Genomic DNA, 21,758 nt, shown 5'->3' with positions numbered 1-21,758 from the left:
AATCAAACATAGAAACACTGCCTGTTAGCCTTAGCATGCTGCACCAAAAGTCTCACTTCAAAAAACCAGAAACCATCCGCTTATAAAAGACCATTAAAGCTCTTCATTTTGGCTGAACTTCACCCGGTCACAGAACAGTGCTTTTAAAGGTTAGCTGACATGCTGTTGCCACCAAATGTGGTTGTTAGCTATAACACGGCCGGAAATGAGGTGATGTTTACGCTGAGGTATGGAGACGACTTCTGCATTCAAACTGATGCTTCCTTCTGAGTTTACAACAAAAGGTGGCAATTTGTTTCACAAAAACTATGCGGTGTACAAAATCAGTGCTTGCTGCATGTGTGTGAATGTAGCTCCGTATGAGTGGATAAAAACATGTGGAAAAGCGAAGCCAAAATTCAGCAGACAAATCCCTTCTTCTCACAAATCCCCATCATAAAAAAACTTGCAATAAAACTTTCAGATATAATGAAACCTTCACACTTTCATCGCGCTGCCAAGTGCTTTAACATTACTGCTGATATAACAATCATAAAAAAAAGGCCCTCCATCCCCACCTTAAAAGGTCTGATCTTTCAAACAATAATAACCGAGGGCTGCAGAAGACAGGGGTGAACTTGGAAGCAAGATCAACAAAGCCAGGCTTTCTTTGAGTTAGCTTGGCTAACAAAACCTAAAGCCCCAACATGTTAACCCAGACTTCAGCCAGGTTCTTATCATGCACATCAATGAGGAATTTCTTTAGTTTTTGGCTCAAATAAAGTGAAATAAATGTTATTGATTGGATGTCATAAATACAAATAGACTATTAGTCTAGTAAAGGAGCAATTCAGTCAAAGCTGGTGTTCTCTGTAATCGATAATATCTGAAGTTGGCGCAATAGCTGTAGAGAAAGTTGTGCAAACAGCTCGTGGTTTCGCCCATTCTACATTCCTACAACACCCAGCATGCATTGTGCCCCTCCCTCTGAAAGGAACGGCCCAGCGAGAGACGCTGGAGTGAAATACTAGCGTTTTCCAGTCAAGGACGTTGATCGCTGCAGGTAGCGCTGCAGAATCTGAAACACTACGAGAATATACCGGTGGATCGCCTAAAAAGATCTTCAGGTCTGCAGTCTACATTTCAAACCTGCCGATTGTGAACGAGACATGACATCGGAGGCGGCGTCCTAGATTGAGGAAGTGTAGTTTAGTGAGCTCCCTGGCCTCTGCCAGATGACGCGTTTTATGTCGTCTGACGGGGGTTTCCCGGGGGCTATAATGACATTAGCTCCCCATGATAGCATGATAAGACTGAGGTTGAAAATCTGCAAACTGGCATTTTAACTGCAGCACCAGCAGTGTGAAAAGGAAGACTGAAGCAGGGCTCTGATTTCTGATAACCTTGTCCCTACCAGAAAAGTTGTGTAGAATCAGCAGACATGGCGATCTACTCATGTCTAAAAGAGTCGCTACATTGAAAACTGTGGCTTTAGGCTCAACATGTCCTGCTAACCTGTTAATCTTGCTTCCTAGTACACCCCTCAGGTTGCAGCCAAGAAAAACATATCAATTATATTCACATTCCTTGTTATCTTCTCAAGCTGCAGAGCATGAACTGAACACTATGGCATTTAACTGATGGCAAATTTATTATGGAGTTGTGAACTTAAAGTGAATTTCCACCCTGTGATGTCTTAAATGTGCCTCACACTCTCACCTCTGGACCTGCATTTAAGATCTGGAAACGTAAACACAAACATGACCGGATGAATCATGACAGTGATGCTGGTTTAAATTTCCAGAATCCATTAAAACAGGTCACAGCAGGAGCATCTCTACCCGGGCATGAGCAGAGCCTGGGCTTTGTTGATGGGTAGAATAGCCTCTGGGTGGCAGGGTCCCATCTGCACAGGGGGAAACACCCCCAGGCGAGAGTTCAGACTCGGTTCGGCCCCTCCGAGAAGGCTCGAGGCGAGCCATGGAGCGTGACGCTGATTGTTATCGAAGGGCCCGCGAGTGAAGAGTGCTGAGGTGTTTCTGAGGCCGCACTGAAGAGGAGGGAGGGCTGCAAGACATCCAGGGCAGAGGTAGGAGGCAGGGGACCAGGTTTGAGGAGCTTCCTTGTCAGAATTAGTTTCAGGATGTGTGTGACCCATTGAGGCGAGAAGGGACCCCCAGAGACACAATATTGATGTCTGTGAGGAAGCAGAAGGGGGGTTTTGTAAGTGCTGCTCGCCGACGCCAAGTGCACCAGTGTGGCGGTTCAGACTCTTGTTGGCTAAAACACAACAGGGGAGGCGAGGGGCTACAGATGGAGCTTCTGAGTTCAGGTTTGGGATGTCAAGGTGGGCGGGGCTAATGTCAGCCGGAGGTGGAAGGAGGGTGTGGCCGCTTCTGGAGAGACTGAGCTGTTGCAGCACGGCGCTGGTGGCGATGAGGCCGGCAACACTGGTCAGGTAGACGAGGCCGAGCATACAGGAGACCTGGGAATAAAATACAGGTTAAGACTGATGATCAAACCGTATATATTCACACATACATCCTTTATTATAGCCTTTCCTGCTCCAGCGTTCCAGAGCCGAAGCTGGCGCTAGCTTCGGGGCTAACTCCAGTCACTTTAAAACACAGCAGCGAGCAGGAAGCAAGACACGGGAGCGCGGAGTCAGTCTTAAGGAGTACGTGGCTTTATTATACACACAGCCTCACTGTACAGTCGTGTTATCTTCAGTTACCGATGACACTCTGATCCGCTCTGATCCTCGTTCACTCTTGTGCACACACACTCACTCCCTGCGTCTCTCACTCACTTGCTCCACCACTTGCACTCTCCTTTTCCCAAACAGAGCTACACTTCTAGTACAACACGAAGCACACGCGGGTTGCCAGGTTTAGGACACTGAACCTACTCGAGTGCAAGACGTGCCCTTTGACAACGAGTCCTGTGTGCCAATCTGTTTCATATCTGGTGAAATGGGCAGAGGGTGGGACCGTGCAGGCCAAAACACACACAGACGGAGAGAGAATAAACTGGCTGCAGCGTTGTTGTCGGAGAAGCCAGTATTTCAACTTACCTTCCTTAATCTCTGATGACTTATCATGGCCATTTTATGATAAATTACAGTAAATATATTACATATTGTTCCTGTAATCCTTAGACAATGGAGGTTAATTAACCGCCGCTGCCTATTCTCAAATGATTTCCCCTTTAAGCAATGAATCAATGTTCGAATATTATCATTACCCCTCTTATTAAAGTCTCTGTTGCATAAAAACTGAATAAAGATGATGTTAACTTGCATAGAGTTAAGTTCGACTGTTTGATTTTCTAATAACGTCACCACTGAACTAATATTTAGTTATTTGTGATGCATTGCACGTATGAAATTCAAAGACATAACGTGGTTCCAGATGTTTGTAATGCTACAGTTTTAAGGCACTCAGGGAAAAGCCATTTTGCAGGCCTTGACCTACAAGTGCAGAGGCAGCTCTGTGCAGGAGTGTGTGTTCAGCTGCATGCCATACTTCTTGCCTTTTTTGGACAAGATGAAGCTCTGCTTGGATGTTTTCTCATGGTGGTAAATGTTTTGGCTGCCTTGCCGACAGCTCCATGAAAAACCTTCAGCTTGTATGACCTATGTATTTTTAGTTATTCTGTAGAAAATAGCATAAGGACAACAGACTAGAAAAACACTCTTTCCACACTTATTCAGACCTTTAAATGACTAAAACAGAATTCTTCACCTTTCCAGACAGTGTAGGAACCCTGAGTATATTACACCAGAAACATCCTACGCTTATAAATGTCCTCCCAGCTCACCTTGGTAAAGTGCTGGTAGATTGCTGTGAGGGCTTGGCTCCATGCTGATTGCTCCAGTAGCACACAGAGGTCAGTGTAGGTGAACCAGCCGCGTTTCATCCCCTGCCGCTCTGCGATGCTGAGGACACAGAAAACTTTTTCAGTTTTGGTTTTTGACAGTGAATTTAAATCAATTTAAACAGACTTGTTTTGACTCTTGCAAAGTCTCTTTTTACTTGAAAAATTCTAGAGTAGGGATGCACTGGTCAGGATTTTTAGGGTTGATACGATCTGCCAATCACAAATCCAATCACCGATTTAAATGCATTTTTCCAACCTTCCTAAGAATATAAAAATCATAACACAGAGAGAAATTCAAGACATAAAAATATTAAGTCTGTTAAAGTGTGTTAAACACACTGCTGTCTTTGGAGCGCATCTGTGTCTGTGATCACTGCGGGTCACAGAGCGGAGACGCTGCACCACTGGCACAGGAGGAGCGCATGCTGCGGGATTTCCTCCTCCTAAACATTCATCTGCTTGGTGTGGTGCGTGAAAGTGGCTCATAAATTTAACATCAGGTAATCGGCAGGAGTGATCGGCACTCTGAAAGGTGATCGGCTGATCACCAATCCCCTAATTAGAGCCTATATCGGACGCTTTTGATCAGCGTCCGATTGATCGGCGCATCCCTATTCTAGAGTATAATATTTGAATGTGTACACGTTACGTAGTTTATCACTGACCTGGTTTCCAGCTGACTTAGAATATCAAATAAGTCATTAGGCTCCGTGAAGAGGCTCCACTCCTATAAAAGAAGAAATAAACAAAAGATTGGACCTGAACCTGAAGCAAACATGCATGTAGACACATCATGTAAACGCACACACACTTACAATGGCATTCAAGAAGTTCATCTCCAGGTTGTTGATAGTTTTGACGTCGAGCTTCCCAGCTGCTCCCCACTCATCGTTAAACACCTCTTCTTCCTCGCCTTCGTCATACAGGTACTTGCTGGCAACCATCTGATTCAAAGGGAGAGATGAGTGTGTTTGTTAATGCAACATCATCTTAGTCACTGTATGTGTGCAGAAAACAACAGCCTGGGAACAAAAGAATGAAATACTGAAAGGAGCTGCAAGACATAACACTGTGACACATTTAGAATGACCTTTGAATCCAGAACACATACCATGGAGATCAGGAAGAGGTCAGAGGAGGAGATCTTTTGTAGGTATTCTGGGTTTCTATGTCGGAGCCTTTCAATGTAAACAAGAGCCAGCATCATGGCACACGGGGAGATGCAAGCCTCCCTGAAGCAACAAAGAATAACAGAGTTTTAGATGAATGAATGGCATGAAAACATAGTGTGTGCATAAATGTAATACAAGCAGTACAAACCTGGAAACATGAGCAGCATACTTCTTTTGTAGCTTTCTTATCGGGCTTGGGGCGGACTTCTGGAAGATTTCGACGGCAATATCTGGAATCACAGAGATAAGAGTGAACTTATATGATTACACCCACTATTTTTAAACTCCTTCTGCACATTTAAGATGTGCTTTGCATACTGAAACAACACTGAAGCTGTCACTAAAGTGTCTCATATATTGCGCCTTGGATAAGTAGTAACCCCCTTTAGTTTTTCTATATGTTGTCATCTTTTACTTATCTTTATCTTTTATTTATCTTCATTCTAGTTCTGCTGTAATTGTTCTGCACCAAAACAAATACCCTGTATGTTAAAACATATTTCGCAATAAACCTGAGGGGTTTTAAACAATGGATTGACAAAAAATAGTCCTTAAATATTAAGTGGGAGGGGGATATTAAAATGAAATCAAAATTACATAAGAATAAAAATATTAAACGCTTTGCAAACTCTGCAACTAAGATCAGGTGCAACTTGATTAACTTGTTTATCCAACAGATTTTGGACTGCTCTCTGTTAATCATACAGTAAACAGCCCAAGCAGGTTGTAACTCTGTAAAATATGTAAAAGGTGAAGTGGCTCAACACTCATGCAAGGCACAGGAACAATGTTATGCGCTCTACTTAAGTCATTCACTGACTCGTCAATGACGAGTCAGAAAATGACACCTGCACATGGAGGAATGTGCCTATTTGTACTGTTTAACCTAGTTCAAAGACTAACTTTAAAATTACCTGTAACAGGGCAAGAGAGGGAGTCTAAAGAAACGTCTTTATCCAGGCCATAATACAGTCGCTTTCTCACTCGTTCAGTCAACTTCTGGTGTCCAGGAAGAAACTGTAAAAAACAAACACTTTAAATAACAGCTAGCCTAATAAAAACGTTACGGAACTAAAATAGCTACAATAAACAAACCAATATACTCATCAGTATTTTTATTAACACCCTGATTTAAATAGGCTTCAATCAACACTATATTAGATTAGTTCATGATTTAAAGAAACTGTCACCCATTAAAAAGCTACCATGCTGTACAACGCACGCTAAGCCAATGCTAGGCCCATAGGAGAGGGTAACATAGCATAAGTTGGCTAACGCTAGCTATCAAACTAGAAGCGTTAGCTATCTATATAAGCTAGATAAACGTTACTTACGTTTATTAGCTATTGTAAAATTGTTAAATGACACATTTTTAATCATCAGGTTGAGACATTTATCAAGAAAACTAAGATAGATAGCCAATAAGCTAACTAAATAATATCCTAAGTCAGCATATTGAGAAAAGGTACACAACGTTCACTTAGCCGAGTGACGTGAACGTCAGCTACATTAGCTAACAGAGCTAGCGCTAGCTTCCGTACTTTGTTGAGTGTTGTCTAACAGAAACAACATACCGTGAACTCCTGGAAGTCCGAAAACTGAAACGTCTTTTCGTTAAATAACGCGTCGAAATCCATATTTACTATGGATTAAACATTAGTCAGCTGAGTGTTGAGAAGACGACTGTCTGGCCTGGCTCCCGCCCGCCTGTCAAGTAAAGCTAAGTCTGAACAACACGCCCTGACCGGGAACAGTCAGAGACAACTGAAGCCTCCAGCTGTTTACAGACTGAGAGGGGAGGGGGCGCGACGGAGCTGTTACACAACATTTGTAAACTGACATATGATACGTTTATTTTTAACTTACTCATGATAGTGTTCATATGATTCCATGCAGACTTTAATGTTGCATTAATAAATGGCATCGGATGCAATGACATGCATGAAATATGGGAAACATCAAATGAAATGCTAATCAAAAATTTGTCATGGAGTTTATTAAACAAACATAAGATCATACTTATTCATGCAGCTAACTCTATACTTTAAAATTGAATTTTATAAATTCAAACCTAACTTATAAACTATTTTTTTGACTCATAAATTATAAATAATAACTTTACCACAGGTATGCAGAGGTTCTGGCGCTGGTATTGAATAGTTCAGCTGGCATCAGTTGTTATGGATTTGAAATGGTCAGACTTCGTATTATGAATGAAAGGTGTAGCTCAGTCTACAGCTGTTTTTGCCATACAAATAGGCTTAAATATAGTATTTAGATAATTTATGCTGCTACCAAAATGTAATGTCACATTTGACAAACTCAAACACGTGCAAAAAACGAACTTTTATTTTTCATATAAACAAGACAAAACAGAATATTTACATAATGTAGTTCTCAAGAACAATACCTTTGAGAGGTAGATATACAAAATCAGATGATACATTCTTATTCATAAATTGTATATACGACTAACGATGCTTGATTATATACCGGTATTACATCAAATAAGAATAAAGATGGCTATCATCACTGTATAGGCGATTGGGTATCTTTCTAAAGCCAGATATTTTGACTTTTAAATGCAGCAAAAACACAGACTAAACTAATTATAAACTTGGCTCCCTCCCATCTCTGTACCAAGTCAAACTGTCTGCCTTAAGAAAGGTATAATGTGCCAAGATCAAGCAGACATGAATTGTAAAACATGTGTTTACCAGCCTGTCTAAAACAGGCAGAAAAGTCAGCTTAACATTTTGTGTCTTAATTAATACCTGCGACGATTCAGAAGACACAATGATCAGCGGAGCCACACACTCCACCTTTAGACTAACGCAGGAAAAGTAAAACTTTAAATATCAGCAGAGCTCAGAAATCGAGTACAAAACTCTTAGACAACTTAAAAGAATGAAACAGCGCTAAATAAAATCCCTGACATTCATCTGATATAATGATTAGCCCCTTAAATCAACAGGCTGCAGTGCTGAGGCTGTGATTAGAGTGATTTTTCTCTTATTTTCTGCAACTCTCCCTTTTGTATCTTTCAATAATTTACATCTGCTCAACGATTATTTAGAGTTCCACAAGGAGTTTTTGTAGACAGCACATACTAACAAAAGTCTGTATTTAAAGTGTAAAATAAAGACTAACCACATTAAAAAGTAGCGGAAGTGCATCTTAAAATAATAAAATCCACAAAAGAACTGAAACTCTCAGAGTGTCACCCTGAGGAAGGCATTTCTCTCTTTCCATTGCACATTCAGTTATAAAATTCTATAAATAAATAATGTTTTCATGTTACTGAGTGTTCTAAAATCTTTGATCAACTTTTTACAATTAGGAACGGACTCAAAATGTAGAGACAAAACACATTCAGTGGTGGCCTGAAGACGTCGATGGCGGCTGCAGCTTCTCCGACGTGCGGTCTTTGGCTTCGGTGTCTGACGCGGAATCGGAGTCCTGGGCTTGCTGCTGCTTCATCCACATGTCTGCGTACATGCCTCCTTTAAGAATTAGTTCCTCATGTCTTGGATGTAAAAAAAAAAAAACAGTCATATGGACCTCAATTTAAAAAAAGGCAATGAATTGTATGTACAACAACGCACACTTACCGTCCTTGTTCAGCAATGCGGCCGTCACTGATAACCAGAATCAGGTCTGCTCCGATGATGGTCGACAACCTTTAATATTAACGACAGAGAGATTCACACAACTCATCGGATGACACCTTTAATTTCCTGATTCAAAAGGAAATCATTCAGTGCACGCATCTCTCACCTGTGAGCCACAACAACTGTTGTACGGTTGGCACAGACTTTGGCCAGTGAGGCCTGGATGTTGCGTTCTGTCTGGGTGTCCAGTGCAGATGTCGCCTGCAGAGACGTTATTAGTTAAAACTGGAAATAGCAGCCATGATGTAGCATGAGGCAACAAGTGTCAGAAAGCTCATGCATTTAAGGAAAACCTGAGCAGCAACTGATTCATAAATAGCAACATGCAAAGAGGGAAACAATGGCTCAATGTTTGTCTTCTGCCTGCACTCATATCATTTCCTACCTCATCCAGCAGAACGATCTGTGGCGCTTTGAGGATCGTCCTTGCGATGGCCACTCTTTGCTTCTCTCCTCCACTCAGCTTCAGACCTCTTTCCCCCACCTGTGTATCGTAACCTGCCAGAGAAAAAGACAAGCAGTGTGTCCATAAAGAGGTCTTACAGTTGCTCTGTTGTACTCAGACAAACCAAAATCCATGGCAGCCACTTGAAGGGGAGTCTCACATTTTAAACCCACATTTTATATAAGATACATCAGAAAAAAATTACATTAAAAAAAGGTAAAAGTCAGAATTGTTAGCCCTCCTATTAAAACACAGGAAGGCTAATCAATCTATCCGTTACCTTCTGGGAAGGTCATGATTTTATCGTGGATGTCAGCAGCTATCGCAGCCTCCTCCACCTCCTGGTCACTGGCAGAGATGCGGCCATAGCGGATGTTGTCCCGGATGGTGTCGTTAAAGAGCACGGTGTCCTGAGGAACCACGCCGATGTGAGCTCGCAGGGATGTCTGCTTCACCTGAGGACATACAATCAAGACTTGCTACTCCAGAGTGTCCGTAATTAAGACAACTTGGTACATGCGCTTCCACTGCACCTGGTAATCTCAAGAGCAACATAATAGGATAGTAAACTACACATATGGCAGATGGATGCCTTCATGTGATGATTAAATGACGTGCAGTGCCTTCTAATGAGAAAGAAGCTCCACTTTTATGACTGTTAACTCAAGTGAACTAATTCAGTTGTAGTTCGGGTGCCAAACGTTTACCTTTGATATATCCTGGCCGTCGATGCTGACGGAGCCTCCCTGCACGTCATAGAAACGGAAGAGGAGTCGAACAATGGTGCTCTTCCCCGAGCCCGATGGTCCCACCTGGAGAGATTAACAGAAAAGTATATATGAGCGAGTAGAGGAGAAAATCGTCTTTAAATTGAAGTCTTTCTTTTGACTTACCAGAGCGACTGTCTGTCCAGGCAGCACAGTGAAGGAAACGTCCTTGAGAATCTCCTTGCTGTACAAAAGTAAGGAAGTTAAATGATCTACATGCTGGTTTGCATGCTGGTTTAAAATCTGAAGTGAAACCTACCCATTTGTGTAGCTGAAGTAAACGTTTTCAAACTCCACTTTTCCCAGTTTGTAGAGAAAGTTTCCTGCGTTTACTTCATCTTTCACCTGCACATGAGAACAAATACAGAACATATGAAACAGTGCATCACAATACCACGTTTAAAATGACAACCGAACATGGGCTGCGATTATAAGTACCTCTTCCTCTTCTTCAAAAAGCTTAAACATGCTTTCCATGTCAATGAAAGAATTCTGGATCATCCTGCAGTGAAGAAAAGACACAACAGGTTACAACAAGAATTAATCCTTTATTAATATGAAAGGAAAATTCTAGTATCTTTAAACCAGAAACAGCTGTTCCATTGCTCTTTTAAAAGTCACCAGACTCCACTGACAAAAACATTCATTCTAACCTCGCAGTACAAGAGAGCTTCCTGCGCAGTGCTGCCTCCACAGGTTTGTTTGTGTCATTGTTTTGTGTTGGACTGGAGCTTGTCAGAGTTTTTCGCTGGTTATCAAAGACTGAAGTTAATTCTGGTTACTCTATATGAGCTACAAAAGCAAACCAGACCATCAGAGACAAGATTGATTCTTTCTAGGTAGTTATTTTTAATGCCTGAAGCTGCTGGCGGGGGGTAGGCGTCAGTCGAAGCGATTAACTGCACGCTGCCTTTGTTTACATTTTCCAGGGCAAATATTTAAAGTGAGTGATACATACGACTATTAAAGAAAGCAGGATGAGATGTTTTGTCAAAAAACACCACTTAAGCATGTACAGGGCAAAATCAGCAAAGAGGTATGGCTTTGGCCACAGGGGGCGCCAAAATCAACACAAGCCAAAAGTTCCTCACAGGAGCTTTAAAAAAAAGTTACTTTCATTAAACCACAGTTCAAGTTCAACGCGGGATTATTACACCTGTTACGTTCCATGTTTTATGTAAAATGCACGGAGGCGTAATGGTGGGTCGAAGTCGTTCCGCCTCTGAGCCAGCATCGGAGGTAGTAACAGAGGCGAAACTGCGTCTGTGAAAACAGCGGAGCCAGCAGGCCGGAACAGCGCCGTGTGTGTATTTGAAGCACGCGCTGTTTGTTTTCACCTCGCACACGTTTCGCTTCTGCAACGCCATAACGCTGTAAAAACAGAATGGTGCGACTTTACGCCCCCGTTGCTTGGTTCAATGTAAAATGGCAAAGGCTGTATGACAGCGGAGCTTCACCACGGGGCTGAGGTGGAACCGCAGTGTAAAAAGGGCTGAGGAACACTCTCTCACTGTACAAACACTCTCAAAGATCAACAATGACTCATCTGTGACGGAGCCTCTGTTTGGTGGAAAGTTAAAGGCTCCAGGAAGTGGCTAAGTGAACTGCTGACAGTTTTCAACATGGATAAATAATCAGAAGAAGACATTGAGTGTTGGATTTGTTATTATGGATTCACTGTTTAGAGTCTCATTAAAAAGTTTGAGGTCGGATCAGGAAGCTCATCTCAACGCAGCTGTCTGTCTTTAGCATGCAGCGTTCTGGAGATATTACAGGCACAGTAAATGATACTCTCGAATGTTTATACAACATTGCAGACCTATGAAGATCAATATTTGGTGGAGAAGTTGCAGAGAATTTCTGTGAATTTACTGAATTGCAACTTCCTGGAGGGACTGACAAGTAATTACCTTCAGGGCTGATGGAGCTTTACTATGCTACAGTCGACCACAATGCACTTTAAGCTGTTTCTGCCTCGTCTTACCTGTAGTAGGTTCCAAACCAGTTGAGAGGGGTGTACAATTGGATGATGTAGGTACCAAAGAGAACAAAATCCCCGACCTAGGATGAGAGAATTGCTTTTACACTCGCCGACCATTTTTATTCTTTCCATTTGGATGAAAAAAATGTACAATACAACTTATTTTAAGACATTTTAGAAGTGTTAAGTTTAAGTGCTTCTTGTTGAGAATATAGAAGAATAAAAGGCCCGTTTATTGATGAGTACCTGAAACTTCCCCTCTGTCACAAAGTAGGCACAGAGCAAGGAGCCGGCCAGCAGGCCTGATCCGATGATGAGGTTCTGTGTTTGGTTGAGGAAGGCCAGCGACGCCTGAGTCTTCCACTCTGACACCTGAACACAAGAGGAGACAATAACCATTAGACACACTCTTATATGGGCTTGTTATATATCTCAATTATTATTATTATTATTATTATTATTATTATTAGAAGCTCCTAAAGCATTAATCTTTTTATACTTTCTAAACAATGCATTATAGCAAGAACAAACAGGCATATTCAATCTTCTATACTTGCCAAAAAGGACTTCATATGTGTGTGTTATTGCTGGAAACAATATTTTTTGCCTTTATTTTGAAGCTAAACCTCACATAAATAATCCGATTTCCAGGAGGGTTTGGCCATCTGCTCTTGGGCAACTTGTTTCCATGCAGGATCTTGTGCAGCCTGGCGCTGACAGCAGCCTCAAAAGCTATGATAATGAGACAGGTTTGAGCTTTCCTCAAGGATCATTTGGCTGCAGTCAAAGTGAGCACACCCAGACATGCTTCTAGTGGCAAAGGTTGCGTTCAGTGTTCTGCTAGAGTGAAACAGCAGAGGGACTTGTGGAGACTTGTCATCGCTTTAGAGAGTTGTTTGATAGCTTTGTTGAGAAGATTTTGAATACCAGACCACTGCTATGGTGTACAGGGTTTGTAAATATGACTAATCCATCCATCCATTATCTTCCTTTATCCGGGGTCGGGTCGCGGTGGCAGCAGGCTAAGCAAGGTGACTCAGGCGTCCCTCTCCCCAGCAACGTTTTCCAGCTCCTGGGGGATCCCGAGGCGTTCCCAGACCAGACAGGATATATAATCCCTCCAGCGAGCTCTTGGTCTGCCCCGAGGTCTCCTCCCAGTTGGAATTGCCCGGTAAACCTCCACACAGAGGCGCCCAGGAGGCATCCTAATCAGATGCCAGAACCACCTCAACTGGCTCCTTTCAATGCGAAGGCTCTACTCCGAGCTCCCTCTGGATGTCTGAGCTCCAAATACTATCTCTTAACATACATTTGAACCGTGTTAGAAATGGTTGATGACATACCGTATAAGTCACGCAACTGCAGCCCACAAGTCTGTGTGTACTTATTTTATAAAGAAGCCTGTCGCCTGAACTCTCTCTACTTTTTCATTCAGGTGTCAGTCACTGAACCAAATGTGGCAAAAGTAAGAGAGGGGTTTTGTTTTCAGATATAGCTTACCTGATATTTCAAGATGGCGTCCTCGAAACGGCTCACCTCATAATTCTCTGCGTTGTAGTATTTCACCTGTTTAACAGACAAAACAATTAAGTAAAACTAAATGAGACACCTTGGAAACTTCTTCAACAAGAAGGCAGGTGGACAACAAAAAGTTTGACGCACCGTCTCAAAGTTTAACAAAGAGTCCACAGCTTTGGACTTGGCGTTGTTGTCCTGCTGGTTCATGTCTCGTCTGTACTTGGTCCTCCACTCAGTGATGATGATCGTCAGAGCTGGAGGAAACAGAAATTGTACAAGTTAAGTTTGAACATTTTATCTTGGGATATGATTGATAGATATGTGGTTACAGGTGCACAACTTACTGAGGTACAAGGTCATGCAGACGAACACGATGAGGCCGAACCAGGCGTTGAAATAAGTGATGAAGTAGATGATGGAGATGACGATGTCAGCGATGGTTGGCAAGATGCTGAACACGATGTAGCTGTGGGGATAAAAGGACAGTTGAGGAGGAGGATCCAATTTGAGGAGACAGATGGATCCAGAATGACTCGCATAACTAATGGCTAAATGTTAATAGAAGATGTAACCGTACCTGAGCAGGCTGTTAATGGAGGAGGTGCCACGGTCGATGCTTCTCAGCACGTCACCGGTTTTGCGGCCCAGATGCCAGCGCAGCGAGAGGGAGTGCAGGTGGGAAAACAGACGCACTTGAACCACGCGGTTGGTGAACTGCTGCACCTTGATCCACAGGAAGGAGCGCAAGTTGCTGACAAACCCTGAGGCACCTGGAGAGGAGGAGATTATGCCGCAGCGTTGCCGCGTGTGCAAGAGGGACGTTATTAACAGAGCGATCAAAACAAACGATCGTTACCCAATGACATCTGCACCTTTTGTAAGCTTTATAAACAGCAACAATCAATTCATTTATGAGTAGGGACAGACGGAGTTAGCTACACAATATCTCCTCATTTCACTACAATATTGTGGCAGCTGGCTGGACCTGGCAACCCTGGCTTTGCATCCCATGAAACTTTGATCATGAAGCCTGATGCCCCTCTAAATCTTTGTGTTTATCAGTGAAATATATGAGCTACACAGCATATGGGCATATGACAGCCTGTGGAGACGAAGTTTATACTTTCACTGTGCGCAGAAATACGGATGGATCGCGACGTTATTGATTCAGGTATTAGCATCAAAACACACACAGGTCTGCATCATATCTGCTCCTCTCCTAATGTCTGTCTCCTCCCCGCGCGGCATGATAACTCTGATAAACTCCGCGTGGATCACCTCCGGTTCATCTCAGTCACAGCATGTGAAGACGTATTTTATGCTTTATAAAGGGCTTCACAGAAATACGGGACTGATCGCAACGCTATTAAGGCAGGGGCAGAGCCTGAGAAACACACAGATCAGTGTCATCACATAAACTGCTCACTGCTGGATCACATCATAAATTCTGTATTTCCGTGCGTGTTTCTGTGACTTATGCGCATGCATGTCTGTGAGCAGAGCTGATTCCCAAGGATCGGGAAGAATACCTCAGACTTGTTTCAAGATATTAATTTGTTGCCTCCCCTACCCTGGTTAGTCAAAAATATTATTGTTACTGTAGAGCAGGGGTGGCCAACCCTGCTCCTGGAGAGCTTCTTTCCTGCATGTTTTAGGTTTCTGTGTACTCTAACACACCTGATTTGAATGATCTGCTCGTTATCAACCAGCTGGAGTGTCTCAGGGGATTGATAACGAGCGAAACATTCGAATCAGGTGTGTTAGAGTGCGGAGAAACCTAAAACATGCAGGAAGGTAGCTCTCCAGGAGCAGGGTTGGCCACCCCTGCTGTAGAATAACAAGAGTAATGTTAAGAAAATCAACTTATCCCATGTAGCGAAAGGATTGTTGATTAGCTAAAAGGAATATATAATAAGCTAAAGCTTCAGCCTACATTGTTTGGGTCCATATTTTTTCTTTTCTTTTTGATTTAATGTAAAATTGTCAACAAAGACCGAAATAACATCTCAGCGTCCAGAACATGAAAGAGTCCTACCTGCTCCGCCGCCCTGAAAGAACTTGAGCAGGACATAAATACACACTGTAGTAGCCAGAGTGTGCCAGCTGCTGCCGTCAGTCAGTTCGTTCACTAAGAGAGAGACAAAGACACAAAGGTAAATCAGACAAAAGTCTGGTTTTAAATTGACTTTAAAGACAGTGGATAAACAAGGAAATAAATAGCCCTCTGGAGGCACTAAGCTATCAGGAGAAGTCTCCAGGGTCAGGTAAAACATGATGCCACTCACCAATATTCTTGTAGTAAATGGGTACAAAGACGTTAATAACTCTCTCGACTCCAAGCAGCCCCAAACAGAACAGGACCAGCACCTGGAGAAGGATGCTTCCCCGGGGCCACATGTAGGGAACGAGCAGGCGGACCTTCTTCCTGAAGCCCTGCCAGGTGGACTGGTTCTCTTCTGCTCGGCCCAACAGGCTCTGAGGAGGAGAAATATAACACATTCCTATTTACTGTTGCCATTTTGTGAGTTTAACCAGTAGGAGATTTGTGGTCCCTACCTGTGCGCTGTTCTCGACGTCCCGCTCGTCTTCGTTTATCAGCAGCATGTACGGTCTCCGTGGCAACCCTGGAGCTTTGAGGCCGATGAAGAAGAGCAGCCCGGTGCCGATGTAGCGCATCAGCCACAGGGCAAACTGCACCTGAGGGGTTCATACACAGTAAGAAAAAGATCAATATGGATACAACACAGCAGTTAAACAGCTTGTGATGCAAGTTTAATGCTCATTAAGCAGCTGTGTGTGAGAAAATGACTCCACTGATGACTGTGTTAGACGTGTCTTGTCTGGGTTACATTCATATTTCTCTTCTGCATTGGACATGGCACCAAGGCCTTTCTTTCAAACACAATGCATGCAATTTATTTGAGTCCTTATGTTCTGTAATGAGCACAGCCTGGGCTGTCTAGTGATGTAACACACGGGGGTGTGGCCAAAGGAGAACATTTCCTGTCTTTTCAAATCGACTGCTATTGCAGTTCACTTTTATGAAAATAAGAGACAGCCTGTCAAAATACACGTTTTAACCAAACAGTTTGACTTTCTTCTTTTCATTTTTAATACTTCAGGAAACGGATAAAGAAAGAAATAAGTGAGGAAAAGTCACATGACGCAATTGAGAGTCATCAATGAGTCTTTGGACTGTGGGAGGGAGCCGGAGTACCTGGAGGGAACCCACACATGCAGGGGGAGAACATGCAGACTCCACACAGAAAGGCCCACTACGTGTGAGGGGTTCGAACTATAGGAGCCTTCTAGCTTTGAGACGGCAGTGCTAACCGCTGCCTGTTTTGGCCAACATTCATTAAATGAGAAACAAATAGAAATGTGTAACATTTATTATAATTACTTGTAATTTATTCTTTTATTAAAAAGATTGACCCACTGCAAGGGATGAAAAATAAATCAATTCATATAATTTTGGAGAAAAAGTCTTTGTCATACGTTGTTTTTACTTCCCAATTACTCAAACTATATTTAAAAAGAGATCTGAATATTATTATGTTTCACACACACCTATTAAAAATGATCCTCCTTCTGAAAAGGACTGAAAATGGGATATCAAGACTTACACACAGGATAAACTCTTTCATGATATTATTATAAAACAATTTTTTTGACTAAGGATGGATAAAATATTAAAAAAAAACCTTTAAGACTAAAAACTTCAAGTCATGCTTACAATTAGACAACCGGCTGACTCAGCGTGGGAGGGGCTAGATTTGGTCTCATGATCTGATTGGTTAACAGCTGCAGCTTTAAAGGATGTGAACGTCAGACCCAGCCATGACTCGGCAAAAACAAACCCTGTAGTCTTTCACGCAGTAATCTCAATAGTGCTGTGAATGTTTTGCATGCCAGCTCGTCTCTATTTGTTGCCTGGGTGTGTACTTTGTTAGACTTAATCCAGGGCAGGCTGCACAACTCTGAGCGGAGTGGCTCAATAGGCACACCTATTACTAACAAATAACTAATTTGTGGCCTATTTGGCTGTTAAAACGAGCTCCATCAACACTATAAAACATCAACAGATAGGAAATAAGTTATACCAGCATGCAGAATTGGGGCATCAGATATCAGCCCATCCTCAGAACAACATGAGAGGAATAAAGTGAGATCCTGAATAGATAGGAATGGAGATAAAGTGCAAGTTGCTACATAGGTCAAGAGTTAAGCAATGCATATCATCTGAAAACACTGTGCAGTGTACTTCAAAAGTGAGCTCCCAAAACAAGAAAAGGAAGCAACAAAATAGGGACACTGATACTTAAAATCAGACAAATTATCTGCCAACAGATATATCTGCTGTATCTAGCCTCAAAGAACCTGAAGGTTCCTTAAAACTGGGTCAAAACAAGCACTTTAGTCTGATTAAAAATACAGGATTTAAGATGTATTTTCTCAAAATGTAGGAAAATGTGCTTAAACCATTACAGCTAGACTACAAACGAGTGCATTGTCAAGATATTAAGAAATATTTATGCATTATTTTCTCATTATGTCGTAAAATGGGCTTTAATTAATCTGCTAATTCAAATGTAATCATCTGGTAATATGATTGTAAACCCAGGAATCCACGTAAATCTTTCTCGTAATAAGTAATCCTGATTTAATGAACTTATACTGGAAGTGAGATTAGCTTCCTCAAAACGAGAAAAGGAAACGAGGCTAAAACATGTTAATACAGATCCAACATCATGACGGACATGTAACTAATTTGAACGAAAGTTGAAATGACTTGTATTGTGTCCTTTTTCTGTAAATCTATAATAGTAATACATAATCGCTGTGGTGCAAGTGTGTGGTGTTATTGGCAATAAAACATTTAATTCATTTGGTCTGTTTTTATATGTGAGGAGATGAAAAGTACGGAAGCCCAAAGCGGACATGCATCCATACATTTTATTTTAGTTCAGTTTTCCCGTGATAACGAGTGACACTGTGACATTACAGTGCTGCCATTGCCCACACTAATTAGGTAAATTAAGCCTGTTTCTATGTTTTTTTTGTGCTTTTGAAACTCTGGGGATACGAGTTATGTGATCATCTGGCGTTGTAATCTCAGGATAACGAGATAAATAAGTTGAGATCTCGAGGAAACGACCAGAAATGACTGGCTATCACAGGAAAACTGAGTAAATATACTGTATGGATGCATGTCCGCTAAGGGCTTCCGTAGATAAACAAGAAATGTTTACTTGTTAAAGTTGATTGAACAGAACTAAATCTTGTTTCAACATTAAGTTACTCAAAACCAGTTGTAAAGTTATATATCGCCACATATGGGCTGTGAAGTGGTGCAGTAGTTAGCGCTGTCCCTGGTTCAGACGTAGTGGGCCTTTCTGTGTGCAGTTTGCATGTTCTCCCCGTGCATGCGTGCGTTCCCTCCGGGTACTCCGGCTTCCTCCCACAGTCCAAAGACATGCTCGTTAGGTTCATTGGTGACTCTAAATTGCCCGCAGGTGTGAATGTGAGCGTGAAAGGTTGTCTGTCTATAGGTGTCAGCCCTGTGACTGACTGGCGATCCCCCTACATATATCTCTCTAAGAAGTTATGATATCTTATAAGGGCCACGACAAAAAAGCTTGAAACTGTCCTTTTTAAAACAATGGTTTGAAAAAATGTATCTTTCATTTTTCCTTACCTGTTCCTCATTGTTATCCAGGCCCCACCACCAGTGAGGACTGTACCAGGAGACGAAGGCCAAGTTCTCCGCTGAGAAAGCGATAGCCCAGAACAGCAGCAGAGCCGTGCTGTGTCCCCTCGTCCGGTCCATCACCAACACCCTGCGTCTCTCCGTCCTGAGCAGAACTATAGCCCAGACCCAGCCCATCACAGAGAAGCAGCCGTACAGCACCACGTAGCCCGGGAGCTCTCCTCCGCTGGCAGCCCGCCACACCATCCCGCCGAGGAACTGGAGCAGGAGGAGGACGGAGATGGCCTGCTGGAGGCCGTAGAGACGGGAACGTGGGATGAACTTGGGCTCCATCATGGTGCCATATTTCTGGTAGAAGATGCAGTGGATGGTGCCGAGGAAGAAGGCGATGGTGAGGAGGATGGAGGGGACCAGGGTGAAGTAGAAGCAGGGGGAGATGCCTTCATCCACCCAGGTGTGGGAGATGGAGGAGTTGGCTTCGCAGTAACTCTGAATAAACACCATGGCTGCAGCTGGAGAGGGAAAGAAATTATTAGAATACAGAGAGGATTCACGTGACACCTCAATGACTTTAGTTAAACATAGGTCTTCATGTAAATTCTTAAAACACAATTTAATGTGTTCATGGATGATCATAGAAACATGCCCAGAAGAGTAAAATAACTGCCCTTTATTATCTTAAATTTGATTTCTTTAGTATTATTATTATTATTATTATTATTATTATAACAACTATGTTTTTTGTTGTTTTGGTTTTTCGTTTATTATTTTTTGGTTTACATTTTTATTTACTGAATTTATATGAAATTTAATGAGTAAGGTTTTTTCTCTTTATTTAATTGCTTTTTTAAATTTAATTAGACTGTTTTTTAATCATATATAGATGTTTTTATTTATTAATTAATGCATTTTTATTTTAATATTTTTCTTATTACCTGTGGAAGGAGTTAGGTCAATATTCTGTATTTTTCCCCCCAAAATGCAACAAAAGTTTTGTATGCATCTGCTGGTTTCACAGTCTGGAAGTAACAGAGGGAAACAGCCAAAACAGTATTATAAAAATCTGTTCTAAGTTTGTCAAATTAAAACAAAGACACTTAATTATTTTTGTTGCAATCAGCAAATCCTCCAGAAAGCAGCTTTTTCCAAACTTGTTCAAAACATGTTCTGGCATGTTTCTCTGTTGCAATCAGGACATTGTTATGTTTGACCTGCTTGTAAAACTTACAGTTACTCTGCAATCATACAACTAAATACTTGTGTTGTACTCAAGATCGATTTGGTCTCAAGACCGATCCCAAGACCACTTTTTGAAGGTCAACTCATCTCGGTTTCAGACCAAGAGGACTCTGAATTTTATTTCCAAACCAGTCAGACCAAGACTGCAGGGATATCACTGAATGAAATGTGCATTGACTGATTCATATTTTGTATTACTATGACTGGATATAAAATATGAACATAAATTATATGACTCGTTTCTAATTTATGATGGTCTTGTCTCTGCCTCAGATACACTGACGTCTTGGTCATGACTTGATCTTGTTTTAGGGGGTCTTAATTTCAACACAACAAGATTCTTAATAAGTTTGTTTTTGTGGGAAAAAAACTTTTTATTTTATTGTGTTATCAAGCGTCTTTATTTATCAGTCTATGGATTTATCAGCATTAAATTTTAGCTTGTATTTTGAGTAATTTATTGTCTGTATGTTGTTGTATTTTTATATTTATATGTACAAGATATTTCCAAACTATTTGCCCCTCGTATGTTTATAAACGTTGTTAGATTAATCTAGAAAAGTATACCCCAATAAAATAGATCCTGACAAAGGAAAATGCCCCCTTAAACAAAGAAAGTACCCCTTCTTTTTGAGTCTCTCAACACACTTGGCTGGCTGCTGGACTCTGCTATATTAAGGCTGTGAACTTCGTGACATTTAATTGCTGAGTCACGGTTCACTCTAGCACCTGTTTTAGCTGCTTGTTATAAATGAACACCACGGTACCCATTTCCAAACATTACCAATATATTTGCCAACTGGCAGAGTAGTTTAAATGTCTCTTACACACTTCATGCTACTGAAAAATAAAGTACCAACTCAAATATAACTCGCATAACTTCGCAAGCAAAGGAATTTAAACCACAGTATTAACATTTATTTTAGAGGGTTTACACGTTAGATAATAAAACATGTTCTCAGCTGTATAATTACCTTATTTGCCAGGCGGTTGCTGTCCACTTCAGGTTCCTCTCACACTCCACTTGTCAGTACCAGAGGTTACTCCACAGAAGCTAGCAAGTCCACTATAAACAATTAGCTGCTAGCTAACTTAGCTTAGTCCGCTAAACACAGCTTTAGCTCAAATGACTAACAATGTAGCGGCTGGGTAAGAGTATGTAGTACATAGTTAAGCTTCTGTCATAGCTGCAGTAAACTGTGCCTTGCACTCATGCTGCTGCGGCTGGTGTTGTCCTTGTTACGCGTGTTAAACAACCACCATCCATGACTCGGCAATCGACCCTTTACGCAACAGTGTTCGACTACATGGCCTGGGACTCAGCGCCCTCTAGAGGATAATAACGGAATTGACTCATAGAGACAGGAAGTATTGAGATAGCAATACAAGAGCATAGA

The 21,758-nt window shown here is 41.8% G+C and overlaps 2 protein-coding genes across 3 annotated transcripts; both read right to left on the bottom strand.

The window, feature by feature from the left end:
• Positions 1-1,099: 1,099 nt before the first annotated feature.
• On the bottom strand, positions 1,100-6,767 carry cnppd1 (cyclin Pas1/PHO80 domain containing 1). The gene is made up of 8 exons (XM_069674996.1): positions 6,605-6,767; positions 5,945-6,047; positions 5,179-5,260; positions 4,970-5,090; positions 4,674-4,802; positions 4,524-4,585; positions 3,799-3,916; positions 1,100-2,464 (listed from the first exon to the last, which is right to left on the bottom strand). The coding sequence occupies exons 1-8, from the start codon at positions 6,665-6,667 to the stop codon at positions 1,817-1,819; spliced, it is 1,326 nt and encodes a 441-aa protein (XP_069531097.1). The 5' UTR covers positions 6,668-6,767; the 3' UTR covers positions 1,100-1,816.
• A 602-nt stretch (positions 6,768-7,369) lies between these two features.
• abcb6a (ATP binding cassette subfamily B member 6 (LAN blood group) a) lies at positions 7,370-21,603 on the bottom strand. 2 transcript variants are annotated; one of them, XM_069675155.1, is made up of 20 exons: positions 21,336-21,603; positions 19,111-19,634; positions 15,969-16,109; positions 15,698-15,887; positions 15,448-15,540; positions 13,990-14,182; positions 13,757-13,878; positions 13,557-13,666; positions 13,395-13,460; positions 12,141-12,266; positions 11,898-11,974; positions 10,352-10,415; positions 10,173-10,258; positions 10,040-10,097; positions 9,854-9,958; positions 9,427-9,601; positions 9,087-9,199; positions 8,808-8,902; positions 8,642-8,710; positions 7,370-8,556 (listed from the first exon to the last, which is right to left on the bottom strand). In XM_069675155.1, the coding sequence occupies exons 2-20, from the start codon at positions 19,624-19,626 to the stop codon at positions 8,403-8,405; spliced, it is 2,553 nt and encodes an 850-aa protein (XP_069531256.1). In that variant the 5' UTR covers positions 19,627-19,634; positions 21,336-21,603; the 3' UTR covers positions 7,370-8,402. The 2 variants fall into 2 exon arrangements, with proteins under 2 accessions (XP_069531256.1, XP_069531257.1); XM_069675156.1 differs by lacking the exon at positions 21,336-21,603 and adding an exon at positions 20,058-20,130.
• Between the last annotated feature and the right edge of the window lie 155 nt (positions 21,604-21,758).

The sequence above is a fragment of the Semicossyphus pulcher genome, unplaced genomic scaffold, assembly GCF_022749685.1.
Source record: "Semicossyphus pulcher isolate SPU_LCO1_2020_fin unplaced genomic scaffold, fSemPul1.0.p SCAF_24, whole genome shotgun sequence".
Taxonomy (NCBI): Eukaryota; Metazoa; Chordata; class Actinopteri; order Labriformes; family Labridae; genus Semicossyphus; species Semicossyphus pulcher.
This window is presented reverse-complemented; position numbering and strand designations above follow the sequence as displayed.